The sequence below is a fragment of the Hemicordylus capensis genome, chromosome 10, assembly GCF_027244095.1.
Source record: "Hemicordylus capensis ecotype Gifberg chromosome 10, rHemCap1.1.pri, whole genome shotgun sequence".
NCBI lineage: Eukaryota > Metazoa > Chordata > Lepidosauria > Squamata > Cordylidae > Hemicordylus > Hemicordylus capensis.
In genome coordinates this window covers 11,368,147-11,384,863 of record NC_069666.1, presented here as the reverse complement: position 1 = coordinate 11,384,863, position 16,717 = coordinate 11,368,147, and the positions used below count along the sequence as shown (strand labels likewise).

Sequence of the window (16,717 nt, the reverse complement as noted above, 5' to 3'; positions counted from 1 at the left end):
AGGTTCTTATTCGCCACAGAAAACTAAGTGAAAATGGTGATTTATAGGCTTTCACTGATATTAACTTTTGTTTAGCTCTATTCACACATTATGTTCAAAACTTGTATTTTATTTATTTATTTATTATTAAAACTTTTATACTGCCTTCCAAAAGGCTCAGGACGGTTTATATTTACAGGTTTACATAACCTGAGTACACTAGTACAGATCTGTATGCAGGTACAATTATTCAAATGTTGTGTTGAATGCAGGTACAGCAGTCTACTTCCTATCTGTATCCTGCATTTCATGGGGCCTGTACCCAGATCCACTTTTATAATGAACATGGGTGCAGTCATTCACACAACCACACAGATATCTGAATGCAGGTACAATGTAATGTCTGAATAGGGCTGGAGACTGGGCCCAGGGGCTGGTTTGGGGATCAGCTGATGCTGTAATTGTGCTCAAGGCACAACAGGGTCATGGGTTTGATCACCCCTTAGTTAGGAGACCCCTGGGAGCCCCATGGAAGAATAGGATATAATCATTATAAATCTTTAAATGCCACTTGTCCCTGGACAAGGGACACAGTCCTCAGGCATTGTCCATGAATGTCCAGGTGACTGCTGTGGCCAGGAGTGGTTTTTATCAGCTAAGGCAAGGATGCCAGCTGCATCCCTACCTGGAAAAGTCTAGCCACAGCTACCTATGCTCTGATTACATCCAGACACTAGACGACCGCAAGGCACTGCATATGGGGCCACCTATGAAATTAGCTTGGGAGTTTTCAAGGGTTCAGAATGACAATGTTGGGGATGAGGCAGGCTACAGTTCTGTGGCAGAGCATCTGCTTAGCATACAGAAGGTCCCAGGTTAACTCCCTGGCAGCATCTCCAACTAGACCGCTGCCTGAAACCTTGGACAGGCTGCTATGTGTAGACAACGCTGAGCTAGATGGACCAAGGGTCTGACTCAGTAGAAGGCAGCTTCCTATGTGTCAGATCAAGGCTAATCATGACTAAGTCCCACTGAAACGAATAGGACTTGTTAGTCATGACAAACTTGTCTCATTGATTTCAGTGGTGCTTAGTCAGAACTGATTATCCCGGCAGCTGCAACATAAATATTTGCTTTCAGCTTCTGAGGATATAACTAATAAGCAAACAAACCGAAATGTGTCTCCAACTCTGTCATGGAAGTAGATGAAGTTGTCATGGTCAATCATGAGAAGATCACCGCTGTTGAAGTACAAATCCCCTTTCTGGAAAACGTCTCTTAGCTTCTTCTTCTCTGTTTGGCTTTTTGCCCCCGCATAGCCAGTGAATGGAGCAAACCGGGTGATTTTGCAAATCAAGAGTCCCACTTCACCTAGGACCAAAACACACACACATACACCCCGAACAAGAATAAGATTAGCTGAGTGTAAGAGTTTGCAGCCTGAACACATGAGAACAGGGGTCTCAAACCTAGGTCCCCAGATGATGACCTTTAACCTTTTGCTGTGCAGGCTGGTCATTCTACCCTGTGAATGAGCAGCATGCACGGCTCGAGTTAAAACCGGAGCTCTGCATTTCTTGGCTGAGGGGACACCAAAAGCCCTAGGGCAGGCCCCAGAGGAAAGCCTTCCTGCCCTGGTCTTTCACTGCAGATTGCAGCCTCTGTGAGTGCATTCTGTGAAAGAAGAGACCTCTTGAGAAAAAGCATATGCCATCTATATGCAGCTGAATATCACATTAAGTTCGGCCCTTTGTGTTGGCAACGAAAAATAGCATCTGTTTTCTATTCTGCCCAGTCATGGGAATGGAACTGGTTTCAAAAATACGGATGCTTGATAAGCAGTAGCCTGCATTTTACCTGGGTGCTTTGAGTGGGCTATACTATATTATTAAAAACTACAGCTGCAGTTCAAAGAAACATTGGCTCCACATGACCACCAGCAAGTCTGTAAGTGACGAACACAACAGTATTATGTTGGCAACCAAGAGCTAGGGATGTGCACAAACTGCGGTTCAAGTACAACTCGGGAGCTTTAAGAAAGAGGAGAGCAGGTCCTAATCTGCTTCCTGCTGCCCCATGCAGCTTCCTGCTGGGGTGGTGCATGTCCCAAGGATCCCCATGTGGCGCCAGCTACCATGTGCATGCTGAAAGATGCAAGGGCTGGCGGAAAGCAGGTAAGGACCTGCGCTCTGCTTTCTTAAAGCTCCCAAACTGTGCTCAAACTGTGGTTTGAACCATGGTTTGTGAACATCCCTACCAAGAGTGCACGCTCTGAGCAGACATGATGTCTGAACACACCCAAGTCTGGTTCTTGTGATTTTACACCTGACATTTTCCAAAATTCTCCACCCAGCTTCAAGTGTTGGTTATAAATGTTGGGCAGAGATCAGGAGAATGTTGAGCAGAGAATCTCAGGAACAGGATTTGGGTGTCATGCCTGTTGGGACTGTGTGGCCCTGGCTGCTGACATTTCACCAACATGTTCCCGGCTAACAGACTTGGCAGTCATGTGAAGCCACCCATTGACCAGGCTCACACAATCATTCAAATCTAGGTTTTAATGTGGGCTACCAACATTAGTGTGAGTGTGTGAACCAATGTCAAGGGGGGAATCTCAGATTCATCTCAGGCCATAAACTAACAAATTTTAATGTGTTTTTATCTATTTTATTTTTTATGTATTTTAAATGTTTTATATTTTATATTATGTTTTAATTCTGTAAACCGCCTAGAGATTTCGATATTAGGCAGTATATAAATCAATCAAACAAACAAACAAACAAAAAACAAACTTTAAAAAAATGGTGTGGGTTCACACAAACATGCTAATGCCGGTAGCTCACATTAAACCTAGATCTGAAGAAGGTTGTGCACTAGATCATCATTGGTGGGCGGGGAGGTCACAGAGTGGGGGAAAGGCGAGATCCAGCTTACTTTCTCCCCAGACAAGCGAAACCCACGTGTGGGATGTGCAGCTCGTGCGCCCACACGATCCATGCTGCGCCTGGCAGCATGGATCTTTGAGGGCCAGGAGAATGAGTCCCTACCCTAGTCTGGGTTAGGCTGCTCGTGAGAATAGCCTCAATGACTGTGTGAACCTGGTCATTGTCTGGCATTGAGGTTTATTGGAAATTATGAAGTCATAACACATATGTACCTTTGGGAACTTTTATACAGTAGCCATTTTCATCTCGGACGGGCTCATCTTTCTCAACGTCGTATTTAATCAGGTCATAGCGCATTATTTTCTAATGAAAATAAATGTATACATACATACATACAAATTATATTTTTCAACATAAAGACCTCAAGATAGCTATGGAGGAACGAGGCCTAAACCTCTTGGGTTTCTGTAAATAAGCCCCTGTATTGTATAGTGCAGGCATCCTCAAACTGCGGCCCTCCAGATGTTGCTGAATGACAACTTCCAGCATATCCAGCCACAAAAAAATTGTGTCTAGGGATGCTGGGAGTTGTAATTCAGCAACTTCTGGAGGGCCGCAGTTTGGGAATGCCTGGTATAGTGTATTAATATTCCCAAACCTCTTCTTATAAATAAGCCCTGATAAATGAATTCTATTATATTATATTTCTAAAAACCTCTGCATTATTCTAAATAGGATTTCTGGGCTTGCAAATCTCTGTGGATGGAGAAGGCTGGCAGGGCCAAAGTTCCTTCTTGTTTCACTTTTGGTTTAGCATTTTTGACAGTTGTTTTTTGGAGGGAAAAGAGATTTCAAGAAATGGAGGGGATTTTTGTTTGTTCCAACTGGATGGCTTACAAAGCTGTTGGGCCAGAGAAACTGTATATATTGGGAGTGTTTTGAGAGGGAGGACAGGGAAGTCAACAGAGAATCTTGAGAGTCACAGGCCTGGAAGAAGGAAAAGTCAAGAGTCTGCTCGAGAGAGGACTAAGGAGTCCAAGGGTCAGAGTCCTGGAAGTCCAAGTCAGGTCTTCTGGAAAATGTCAGTGCTGGAGGATGCAGAAGAAGGAAGAGTCTAGAAGTCTGCTAGAGTAAGTCCAGGGAAGCAGAGAGTGAGCAGCCAGCAAGAAGAGAAGCCAAGCTGAAATCATGAGAAGAAAAGGAAAAGCCAAGCTGCATTGAGCCCCAGACTTGTGCTGTAATTACAACAAGAGACTACACAGCCAGCCAGAAGCTAAGAAGAAAGAAAGCACAGAAGACTCCGAGTAGGGACCAGTATAGAGCCAGATAGTGATTGTGTTTTTCCAGTTTTTATTTTCCCCGAGTTTTCCTCCTACCTTGCTTCCACACAACTGAAAATTGGGAGCACACAAAGCTCCCAAACCCTGGGTAGAACACAATTTTTGATCATGTGAATGACCTCTTAGACTCCCTAAATGATGGGAGTTGTAGTCCAAAATCTGTAGGAGGGCTGAAGTTGTGCAGCCCAGCTCTAGAGCACAAGTATTGTGCTAGCTAGTAGTGCCAATTGTGGGGCTTGTGTTCCAGAGCAGTTTGGCACAAGCATAGCACAACTGCCTCATTTGTTCTGGGAACTTCTGCACAAGAGTAAAGTGGAAGATGCGTAATCTGCTGTCCATACCTTGTGGAAATAGTTTAATCTTCCCACAGCTCCAATTTTGCCAGTATAGTTCACAAAACCAATGTTGCCTTCGGTTGCAGCATAGAACTCAAAAATGCGTATGTCTCCAAACCTCCTGATAAATTCCCTCCAAACGTCGGCCCTTAAACCATTGCCCAAGGCGAGCCGAACTCTATGAAGACGATCATTGTCTTTCTGCAAACAAGGCAACAAGTCACAATTCTAGGAGGACATTCAAAGTTTTAGGCGGAGAACAATCTAGTCAGAAGACCTTGCACCATTTCATGGGGGCAGAAACAACCCATGCTGGCCATGGGAATTTATAGGCTTCTGTGTTGGAAGCGATTACCTCTGCATATACCTGAGAATTAACCATCTTTTCATTCTGCATGGTTTTACAACTCCTAGAATAGTATGACAGAATCACAGAATTGGAAGGGGCTTCAGAGGCCTTCTAGTCCACCCCACTGTCCAGTCCAAAGAACACCACTGACCACAGGTTGGGATTGGGAACCCCTGGCCTACACTGACTGGCAGCAGCTCTTCAAGGTTTCAGGCTAGGTGTCTCTCTCAGCCCTACCTGGAGATGCTGCCAGGGACTGAACCTGGGTCCTTTGGCATACAAGCAGATGCTCTACCATTGAGCTATGGCTCCATCCCCTAAGAGGAATATGTTACAGCAGACAGAGCTCACATGAAATCACCCATCCAAACTAGGTTGGACCTTGCTTAGCAAATGGGACAATTCACACTTGCTACTACAAGACCAGCTGTACTTCTTGGAAGGTCATTGTGGTGGGGGTGATGGGAATTGTAGTCCAACAACATCTGGGGATCCAAGGCTAGGAACCATTGTTCTAAGGGAGCTTAAAAAAGCACTGAACTTCCCTAGCAGATAGCTGAGGATAGGGATGTGCAAAAAATTCAACTGAATCAATTCAAATTTGAATCTCATTCAAATCTAATTCCAGTGAATTTGATTCAAGTTCAGGTGAATTTGTATTGATTTGAATGAATCCTATTCTGTGCAAGCAATATGAGATGAGTCAATTTGGGTGAATTTTTTTGCACATTCCCTAGCTGAGGATAGGCGATTTCCCTTCCTCTGTGATTTCTTTAGATTTCTTTTCAGTCCTGTCCCAGGCGTTCAAGACAAGTTGCTGCGTATTCTTGCAGAGGTCATTTTCACAGAGCGATTTTTGTCCAAGGGCACCCAGTGAACTTTATGGCGGAAGAAAACCTTGCACTTTTGCACTGGCAGAAAATGGCCCAGTGAAGGGTAATAAAAAGCTGAACTTCAGGCCAGCCAATCAGTTCTGGAGATTCTAATGAGGTGGTGAGCAGCAGCGTGGATTATTGTCAGAATGGTCTGCTCAGTTACATGAACTGCAGAGCGGCTGAGAAAGACGGCCAACCCAAGTGGTGTTTCTAATAATGATGGGGTAATTAAACGAGGGGGCATTTAGAGAGGCAAGCTGCTTTTCCTGCAGGTGTGGGGAAAATTCGTTAATAATATGGATTTATCTCCGACTGTTAAATTAGGGGGTAACATGCATATACATACAGGGCTTAATTTCCATCTCTGGAACAGGAACAATAGGAGCTGTTCTTTTTCCATAAACATAAAAATTGGCACCTTCAGAGGTATGCATGTATGCAGTAAGTAGCATATCAGTTTTCCTGGTACTTTGCCTGGATCAAATGTCAGGTGTGAATTTCTTAAAGGCATAGGGAACTGCATTCTAATGAGTCAGACCATTGGTCCATAGGAACATAGGAAGCTGCCTTATACAGAGCTGCACACAGCCCAAGGAGGCACAGAGACAGGTGCCTAGAGCGCCTGTCTGTCGGAGGGAATCTCCCAAGGCACCACACTCATTGCGTGGTGCCTTGTGGGATATCTGGAGGCTGGGAAAATGCACCCTGGCCTCTGTTGATCCGCACTTTTGGGAACAGCATAGATAGTGATCTGTGCTGGTCCTGGCAGCACAGATCATGTGGGCGCGCAGCTCATGCACTTAAGACATGATGACTTATTGTCTTGGAGAGGGTAGGTTGAACCATGCCACCCCAACCAGTATTGGTCGTGTTAACGGCCTCATTAAGTGACAAATATGAGGGTCCCTCCCAACTCTGTGTTATCTCAGGATGCAAAGAGTGTTTACAGGGTGGTGAGTGGGAATTGTAATCCTTCCTTGAAAATGCCCCTGTGAACTGTTTTTCACATTCTCTTCCTGCTTCCTCCTTTGCTGAGCTCTGACATGAGGCCTGGAGAATAAAATACGGCCCCAGGTAGGAAGATGGGTAGGCCCAGGAAGGACTGAGGGCCCAACCTGCTGTCATGGGAGTTGATATGTTGGGAGAGCTCTCACCTGATGTCTTTAGGGCTGGGATATTTAAATGTTTGATTGATTGGTTAAGTGCTGTCAAGTCGGTGTCGACTCTTAGTGACCACATATATAGATTCTCTCCAGGATGATCTGTCTTCAACTTGGCCTTTAAGGTCTCTCAGTGGTGCATTCATTGCTGTCGTCATCGAGTCCATCCACCTTGCTGCTGGTCATTCTCTTCTTCTCTTTCCTTCAACTTTTCCCAGCATGATGGACTTCTCAAGGGAGCTGGGTCTTCACATAATGTGTCCGAAGTATGATAGTTTGAGCCTGGTCATTTGTGCCACCTCGAGTGAAAATTCTGGATTGATTTGTTCTATAATCCATTGGTTTGTTTTCCTGGCTGAACATGGTATCCTCAAAAGTTTTCTCCAGCACCAAAGTTCAGAAATGTCAATACTCTTTCTATCTTGCTTCTTTCATGTCCAGATTTCACATCCATAGAGTGTCATGGAAAAAACCATGGTTCGAACAATTCTAATCTTTGTAGGTGTAGACACATCACAGCATCTAAATATCCTTTCCAATTCCTTCATTGCAACCCTACCAAGTGCTAGTCTTAGAATGTTAGACTGTAAAAATAATCCAGGGGTTGGCTTTACTCCTATAATGTCCATGTGGTTCCAGACTTAATCTTTTTCTGAGATGTTTCCTTTGCTATTAGCTGGAGGTCAGCTCTGCCCGTGCTACATTTATTTTCATCTCCCTAACTTGCATGGGAAAGGATAAATGGAAAAACAAATGGACAAACAGCAGATCTGGAGCTTAGTAACAGCCTGCCCCTGGAGATGCTGTTCTCGGTGGAAAAATAAATCCCATAGCTACACAGTCAAAAAGCGAAGTGGGGAAAAATATCCTAGGAAGGATGAAGGCTCAGAGCCACATAGAGGATAGAGTGGTGTGTTCTTGGGCCATATCACAAAATCTTTATAGGGGCCAACCACTTTAGCCCTGTGATTGGGGGGGGGGGGAGTCATCTGCCTAATCTCTACATATCAGACTGCTATTTTGTTGCATTTGTACCTCGCCTTTTTCCCCAACAGAAGAAAGGAACAGGACGGTAACAGAGCTGACAGCCTAGTAATCCCATTCAAAGTGACCTCCTTACTGGCCAAGGGTTAGGGAGAAATATAAAAATGACAGCTAGTCCATCATCTGAGTAGATAAAAATACTTGTCAACCACTCTTGTTCTTTTTTAAATATCCAATTCTTCTCCCTGATGGCGAGTTCTTGAAAGAGATGGTCCACTAAAAGCTACTGCATGTATTTATTTCTTTGAGGAATGGCTGAAGGAGCAGGCTATGGTTAGCCTGGAGAAGAGAAAACCATAGAGAGAGATGATAGCCATCTTCAATTATTTGATAACAGCTTCTATGTGACAGCACAGAAGAGGGAACTAGGAGCGTGCACAAACCATTCGACAGCAAACTGGTCCACCACGAACTGGGCCGGTTCGGCTGCGAACCGGACCAGCCTCCAGGAGAGGCAGTCTGGTCCATGACCGAATCAAACCGAGCCCAGTCCAGAGTGGACCGGTTCGAGGGGCTAGGCTTATAAAGGGGAAGGGTGGGCAGGAGGCAGTGAGAGGGCACCTTTACAAGCAGATGTGAAGCCTTACTGGTCTGGCGCTCCCCCCAGGAGTCCACCCGCATAGAGGCAGCACGATTCTGAAACTGACCTGGCCTCTGCAGAAATGCAGAGGCCATGTGCATGATCATGCAAATGGCTTCTGCGGATGAGCAAAGGTCACACAAATGTCAGTTTGTCATGCAAATGTCAGGTCGGTTTTGGAACTGCACTGCTGCCACGCCGGTGGTCTCCTGCTGAGGGGAGCACTGCACTGGTAAGCACCTTACATCTACTTGTAAAGGTGCCCCACCTGTCCTTTAAAGTGGTTGTCTTTGGTAGAATACAGGAGAGGTTTACCATTGCCTCCTTCCGCGCAGTATGAGATGATGCCTTTCAGCATCTTCCTATATTGCTGCTGCCCAATAGAGGTGTTTTCCATAGTCTGGGAAACATACCAGTGGGGATTCAAACCAGCAACTTCTTGCTCCTTAGGCAAGTTACTTCCCCCTGTACCATTACGTGGCTAAAGCCAGGATTCCCCTTTACTTGTAAAAAGTAAATAGGGACCTTTTAAAGCCGGGTTCTCCTTTACAAGCATAGTACCTCGAACTGCCAAACTGGTTCGATCGAATGGACTGGACCCGCTGGTCAGTTCGACCGAACCAGTTTGCAGATCAGTGGTTCAGTTCGAATTTGGTCCAAATTCAAACTGACCCAGAAAATTCAGTCCAAGAACAGACTTGGTCTCTGTTGCTCCTGAGGGCAGGGCTACGACCAATGGGTTGGGTTGAAGTTGCAAGGAAGCAGATTCAGGCTAGACGTGAGGATGCATTTCCTGACTGTTGAGAGCTGTTCAACAGTGGAACCATCTTTCTCATGCAGTGGTGGTCTATGCTTTGCTGGAGATTTTTGACAGAGGCTGGACATTCCCCTTCAGGTAGGATAAATGGGAAAGATGCCTTCCTGAAACCTTGAGAGCTGCTGACAGTCTGTGTAGCCAATACTGAGCTAGAGAAAGCAATGGTCTGACTCAGTATAAGGCAGCTATATTCCCTATGTAACATCTAGGCCTGCTTTAGAACTTTCATCCATGACAGGCACAAGACTCAAGATCTTGCTTCCTCAGACAGACCGTGAAGACTCTCCCTTGGTTTCCCAAAGGGCTCCTGCGGTCTTTTATTTCTGCTTGGTCTGCAGCCAAATAGACCGAAGCAGGTGTAAACCTCCAACTATTTAGTTTAATTGCATATTAACCAGGCAAATCCTGATGTTCAATTAGTATCACCCTGGAGGACGTTTTCTCTAAATAAAATAAATGTTTGGCTCATGTTTTGTAAGACATTGGCCGGCATCCAGACTGAAGTACTCCCAAGTCATGCTTCTGAAATCAAGTCATCCTATAGAGTTATTGCTGAACAGTGCTAATGAGTAACTATCGGGATGTCAGCTATTTAAGTCACTGGCTGACATTCAGTGCAGTCTAACATGGACAATCAGAGTATTTATTTATTTTTAGAATTTGAGCCCTTTAGGGACAGAGAACCATTTCCTTCTTATTCTTTGTCCATACACCTAGCTTGTTTAGACCAGAAACACATTGTTTGTGCCAGAAACACAAGACTGTCAGTCTTGTGGTAGCAAGCATGAATTATCCCCTTTGCTAAGCAGGGTCCACACTGGTTTGCACTTGAATGGGAGACTACATATGTGAACACTAAGATCCCTTAGGGGGTGGGGGAGAAGAACATCTGCATGCTTGCATGCAGGAGGTCCCAGGTTCCCTCCCTGGCATCTCCAAGACAAGGCTGAAAGAGACTCCTGCCTGCAACCTTGGAGAAGCTGCTGCCAATCTGTGTAGATAATACTGAACTAGATGGACCAATGGTCTGGCTCAGTAGAAGGCAGCTTCCTATGTTCCAGGTGAGCTCTTAAAAAGAATTTCTGCTCCTGTGAAAAGGTGCAAGACTGTCCATTTTCACAGGATGTCCACAGCAGCATAGGGATAATTGGAGTACCTGTGTTAGGCTGCTCTAGATGTAACTTACTGAAGTTTTAATTTTAAAAAATACCCCTCAATATTTTAGCCAGAGATGCAGGTTTGGGGCAGTATAAAGATATGTTAAATAATTAGCACATATGAGGCAAAAATCTGGATGGGGTCTCCACTAAAGGGCCTGTGAGGGCTTGTTCTCATCAGGATTATTCTAGGTGCCTTGCCTGAATTTTCAGCTCTCTCATTTTGGATGAGTCAGTCTCTATCCCCTTTATGTGTAAAGATACAAGGAGAAGCAGACTCCTTGTGAAACTGCCTCCTGCCTTCCAGAGTTCTGGTCACTGGATGCAAAGCACAAGGAGAAGCAGGCCCTTATTTTTATATTTTATGATGCCCCGGTTCACACAACCATTCAAATATAGGTTTAAAGTGGGTTACTGACAGTGTGATTGTGTGAATCCATACCAAGTTGTTTTATGACCCGAGATGAATCTGAGAGTCTCACTTTGGTGTGGGTTCACACAGTCACACTGATGTCATTAACTGATTGCGTGAACCAGGCAAAGATTAAATTGTATGTGGTTATTTAATTGTATTCCATTAACTAACACATTAGGCTACTAGGATGTTTTGCAATGATTCGCCAAAGCATTTCTGGGTGTGGTTCTGAATCCCAGTTTCACCCTGAGCAGGTTTTATGAATGAACCAAGCACGTGAAGTCATATGAATAGTCACTCCAGGCTTGCAAGCAGCCATTCTCGCCTGGTCATCTTTAAAAAGGAGAAATCACCAGCAGGTGACCAAGCAGGAAAACTTTTGCACAGTGGAAACATCTGGGTCTTTCCCCCACTTTCTGGTCACTAGCGTATCACAAATGATTAACAGGGGTATACATGGAGAGGCAAGGTTCTGGAGATTCATTTACAAGGCTGAAACGACTTACACAAGTATGGTTATACAATTACTCGGTGTAATGGGGGCTAAGTGCTGCAAGGACAACTTCTGTGAGCGGGCTGTGCTACGGAGGAGGAAATCCTTGCTGCATTTTCTGTGCCTCAGCTCCCGACATGTAAAAAGCCCCACTGTATTCTGATCCTTGTTAATGCTGCCTGACCCCTTAGAACTGGCTTAATTCCCAAGCAGACAGGCTGCGATCATTGGGCAGCAGGGTCACAGACCTCTTATGCATGCAGAAACCTTTGCCCTTATACATTCCTGGGTGAAACCTGCATGGTCATGCATTAGGCAAGGTTTATCTTGACCTCAGTCATGGACCTCCAGTGCCTGCCTGTACAATTCTGGCAATCTTTAGTTCTGCAGCTGTGCAATTCTGGTAATAGATACCCAGAAGGCCTTAATACTAAGTCAGACCATTGGTCCATCTAGTTCAATATTGAGGTCGTTCTCACACAGCCTTCTGTGGGTACCAGAAGGTTACCTTGAGTACAGAGGCTCAGCTGAGCCACAGGAACCTCCCCTACACGGCGCCTGCCTCTCTGGGTAGCCTAGCTTCCTTTACCAGGCGTAAACCGAGGTAGGACAGAAACCCCTGCTATCCGACCTCATCTTTTGATCACATGGGTGATCACTGTGGCTTCTGCAACTCCTGGGAGCTGGCAGCCACATTGACAAATGAGTTCAGTGGAAAGCAGGGCCAGGGAGAAGTGTGCTGCCATACTGCCTAGGGCTGCCTCTCCACTGCCGTGCAATGCATTGTGGGATACTGGAGGATTCCCAGCTCCCGAGTGGTGCCCTGAGGAATGCCGCTGCAGTGTTCATGTGGGTGAGCCAGCAGTGGAGCCCAACAGAGGCTCCGATCATGTGGAAGGAAGCAGGTAGGTTCCCGCCTCCATTCCAGCCCACCCCTACTTGATTGTGTGAAAGGGCTCTACTCTGACTGGCAGCAGCTCTTCAGAGTCTCAGACAATGTGTTTCCCAGCCCTACACGGAGATGCCAAGGTCTGAGCCTGGGACTTTCTCTGTGCAAAGCAGATGCTCTACCACTGAACTATGGCCCATCCCCAAGCTTCAAGATCTCCAAGATACAACCCAGATATAGGAGACATCTGAATTGTCTCGGTCCATTTTCTCTGTCCGCCTTTCAATGGAAAACGAACAAGGGATGGGGTAAGAGCAGAGCTGGCTCAGTTGTGCCAGCAGACACTCTTACATATTCCTTCCATTACGGGTACTTTTCTGTCCCTCCCACCGTCCAAAGTGCAGCTGACACTCAGAACTTCACCTTCCTATGTTTCAGCTTATACTGCAGAACATTCTCCTAGGTTTATTATTTACAGGGGACAAGCACACTCCACTGCACAGAATTCTGAGTTTAAGTTAGGCTTGCATAACTTGAAATTGAATTGGCAGTTTAACTCCTGAGGGCCATACCCTCCTGAATTTCTGAGAACCGTGCATACTGGCAACGCAGTAAGGTGCCAAGCCAAAGATAGCCTAGCAGCCATGGATTGTGGCCTGCCAAGTACTTAACATCCCCTTTGTTTTGCAAAACCAGGCTGGCAGCAAAACCAGGTTTTCAAGTCTCTGTATGGATGCCATATATGGCTGGCAGGATATGTTTGACTTGATGGGTCAGAAGTTGGACAGATCAGGTTAAATCCCGCTCAGATACAGACTCAGTAGATAAGCTCTCTTTTAGGTTGCTCCCATACTAACATTTTAGCCTGGAATTACCATCCTTTGTTCATTCACTTTTTACAGAGCATCCAGATGAGGTCACTGACAGTCCACTGCTTTCCAATGTTTTCTGCATTGTCTTTCCTTTATTTTCCCCAGACTAGATAAATAATGATTTTTTTAAAAAAAATTAAAGCACAAGTGCAGTGTTGGCACTATTCTCAAGATGATTGCTTTTAACTTAAAGTTTCCTGCTTGCAGGGTTTGCTTTTTCATGGTTTCGTGTTGAGCATAGCAATGGGATCACTGATCACTAGCTTGTTAATTGTTCTTTGGACAGCTTCTGTTAATGTTGGTTTCTGCTCCTGCAGGTTTGTATGTGTGTGTATGAATTACTGATTTTCTCTTATACTTTTAAATAGTGAAAAGTGCAACCACTCTTTTGATTCCACATCTGGCCAATTGTGGAAAAGAAACAGCCAAACAGTGCTATGTGAGGAAGCAACCTTAGTTCACGTCCCCACCCCCACCAAATCAACGGAAGATCTAAAATGTGATCCATTGCTAAATCCAAGTGAGGACACAGATGCAGTATTCCTTACAAAAGTCAACAGTGATACAAGTACACCCCGTTCACAACATATATACCCAGGTCAGAGGCTATACCCAGGTATACATGGTTGTGTGAATGGGGTGGTAGTCTACACATTTAAAAAAATCAACATCACAAAAATCAAGCATTAATAAAAAGAATATTAAAAAGAAAGAGAGAGAGAGAAGCCAGAGAAATAAATTACCTTGGGCACGTTGCATAAATAACGAAGCACTTCCCCAATATACTGTATGACTGTCACGTTGTATTTTCTGCAGTCATCCCAAAACTGGCTAGCGGAGAATTTGGAGCGCAAGGCTAGAGTGGCGCCTACATGCAAAGGAGAATGAAAAACTGAATTCTAACATATACAGATCAGGAGGACATGCCTAATATGTTTTCACGTTTATAGCTCTTAATTTGGGTAAATTCAAATCGATTCGAATGAATCTCCATTCTGTTCGATGGTTGCAAATTGAATCAATTCAAATTCGATTCAAAACTATTTGTGCAAATTTTGTGCACAAATACTGTCCCTTATCCAGACTCCATCCCCAGCTTCTAAATGAGGTAGGAGGAAACACCATACTATCCAGCTGAGACTTAGCAGTTGACCACACCCTCACCTCCTATCTTTTTTACTCGCACATGACTGAAAATTGGAAGTATGCACAGCTCCCAAAGATGCGTAAGTTGCTTGCCTTGCCTGCTTAGTGGTTGTGTAAGCAAGCCTAGTATAGGGCAACTTCCTACGTTCCTAAACTGTAAGTCCATAGTTTTGAATGCTGCCCTATGTTCAATGCTTCCTGCATGTAGTAACCTAGAAGTCTACACTAAACCTCATTTACAGGTCTGGAAATACAATTTCCACTGACGCGTCAAAGGAACCCCGCATTCTGAGAAAGTCAGAAACTGGCTTGCCAGATGGTCAGAGCCATTGAAGGCTTAGTGAAGATATGAAGCTGCCTTATAACTAGTCAGATCACTGGTGTACCTAATTCAGTATTGTCTGCACTGGCAGAGAGTGGTTTTCTGAGGTTTTGGAAAGGAATCTTTCTCAGCATTGCCTGGGAGTTATTTACACATGGCTTCATGCCGCGGGGTATCTGAAGAGCGAATCTGCTTCGCAGCAGATTCGCAAGATGTTTAATTCGAGGGATTAAATTAACAGGTCACATAGCCATCGGCTCCCTTTTCCTGTTCCCACCTACTTGCTTCGGTTTTTTCCTCCAACCAATCGCAATTCACACAACAGAGGAATATACACAGCCTTCAGGAATATACTTTTGCATTACATAGAGGGCTTCACGGGGAAAGGAAGGGCTATTTAGCATCAAATTGCCCCTTCCCCACTGGACCAGTGCAGGTAGGAACATAGGAAGCTGCCATATACCGAGTCAGACCATTGGTCCATCTAGCTCAGTATTGTCTGCACAGACTGGCAGCAGCTTCTCCAAAATTACAGGCACGAGTCTCTCTCAGCCCTATCTTGGAGATGCCAGCAATTATGCAGGGGCTCTTCCCAGAGCAGCCCCATCCCCTAAGGGGAATATCTTGAGAGTGCTTACACATGTAGTCTCCCATTCAAATGCAAATCAGAGCAGGCCCTGCTTAGCAAAGGGGACAATCCATGCAGTTAGTTGGGAAGTGCTGTTAGGCTGCTCTCTCACTGTGCCAGTGCATCCTTGCTCTGTATGTCAGACGGTCTCCTTCCTGAGGGGCTACTATGATTTGGGACGGATTTTTGAGTAGGCTTGAAATAGGGAGAAGGTAATGGGAAACCACGCCTGTATTCTACCAAGAAAGTCACAGGGCTCTGTGGTCGCCAGGAGTCAACACTGACTCGAGGGCACAATCTTGAATTAGGCGCGATTGGCTCTGCAATCCTTGCCCAGTTCTGCTGACTTTCAGCCATGTGGACATACTATGGCTCTCTCTTGTACCCAGAGCAGTGTTGTTTGTCACCGAAAGCCCCTTTACCTTGCATGATACAGCCATGGACACCAATTAAAAGAGCAGCGCTGTGGTACATTGGCAGAGCAGTGTAGATCACATCCTCAGAAGTAACACCGCTGGCAATAATCAGGCCACAAGCTAAGACTGTGCGTTCATGGGTGATCACCGCAGCTTTGGGGAGACCTGTGAGACGACAAAGCAGAAGCGTTAACTTTTCCCAACTAGAGCATCTTGCATTTGCTAATGGCGTATAACTAGGGACATAGGAAGCAGCCTTATACTGTGAGTCAGAGCACTGGTCCATCTAGCTGAGTATTGTCTACCCAGACTGGCAGCAGCTTCCACAAGGCTGCAGGCAGGCGTCTCTCTCAGCCCTATCTGGAGATGCTGCCAGGGAGGGAACTTGGAACCTTCTGCATGCAAGCAGGCAGGTGCACTTCCACTGAGCTATGGCCCCATCCCCTGAGGGTAGTATCTGACAGTGCTCACACATCGTCTCCCATTCAAATGCAACCAGGGTGGACCCTGCTTAGCAAAGGAGACAGTTCATGCTTGCTACCACAAGACCAGCTCTCCTCCCATTTAGAATGACTTGGGAATGGGGCACCAGAGTTCTTTGGAACTCAGTCTGACCCACCAACAGAATGTTGAGATGGGCGGGGGGAGAGACCGTATATGGAGTTCTACTATACCTGTAGTCCCAGAGGTATAAATATACATGGCAGGGCTTTTAAAAGTGACATCTGATCTCCAAGACACGGGAACAGGCTCATCGGAAGCTGCGTCCATTTTGTCAAGAAAGCTGTCAACCCCTTCTGTGTCAGACGTCCTGCTCAGGTAATAGACGGCCACATTTTCTTCCTTCAGGATTGGCAGTATTTCTTCAATGGCAGCCTTCAATTCTTTAGGGAGAAAGAAAATAAGAATGGGACACTTTCTTAGAACAATTACATTAACTTCTAGGGACACAGGCAGGTGCCTTATACTGAGTCAGGCCATTGGTCCATCTAGCTCAGTCTTGTCTTCACAGACT

At 45.4% G+C, this 16,717-nt stretch overlaps 1 protein-coding gene across 2 annotated transcripts in view; it reads right to left on the bottom strand.

The window, feature by feature from the left end:
- Positions 1 to 16,717, bottom strand: part of SLC27A2 (solute carrier family 27 member 2) — a 29,082-nt gene that overhangs the window by 6,556 nt on the left and 5,809 nt on the right. Inside the window, exons 2-7 of one of the 2 annotated variants that reach the window (XM_053273203.1) lie at positions 16,377 to 16,586; positions 15,709 to 15,867; positions 13,934 to 14,058; positions 4,546 to 4,740; positions 3,137 to 3,227; positions 1,152 to 1,350 (exon numbers count right to left, since the gene is read on the bottom strand). In XM_053273203.1, the coding sequence (XP_053129178.1) occupies positions 1,152 to 1,350; positions 3,137 to 3,227; positions 4,546 to 4,740; positions 13,934 to 14,058; positions 15,709 to 15,867; positions 16,377 to 16,586 (979 nt within the window). The remainder of the gene's footprint in view (positions 1 to 1,151; positions 1,351 to 3,136; positions 3,228 to 4,545; positions 4,741 to 13,933; positions 14,059 to 15,708; positions 15,868 to 16,376; positions 16,587 to 16,717) is intronic. The other variant, XM_053273202.1, reaches the window with a different exon arrangement.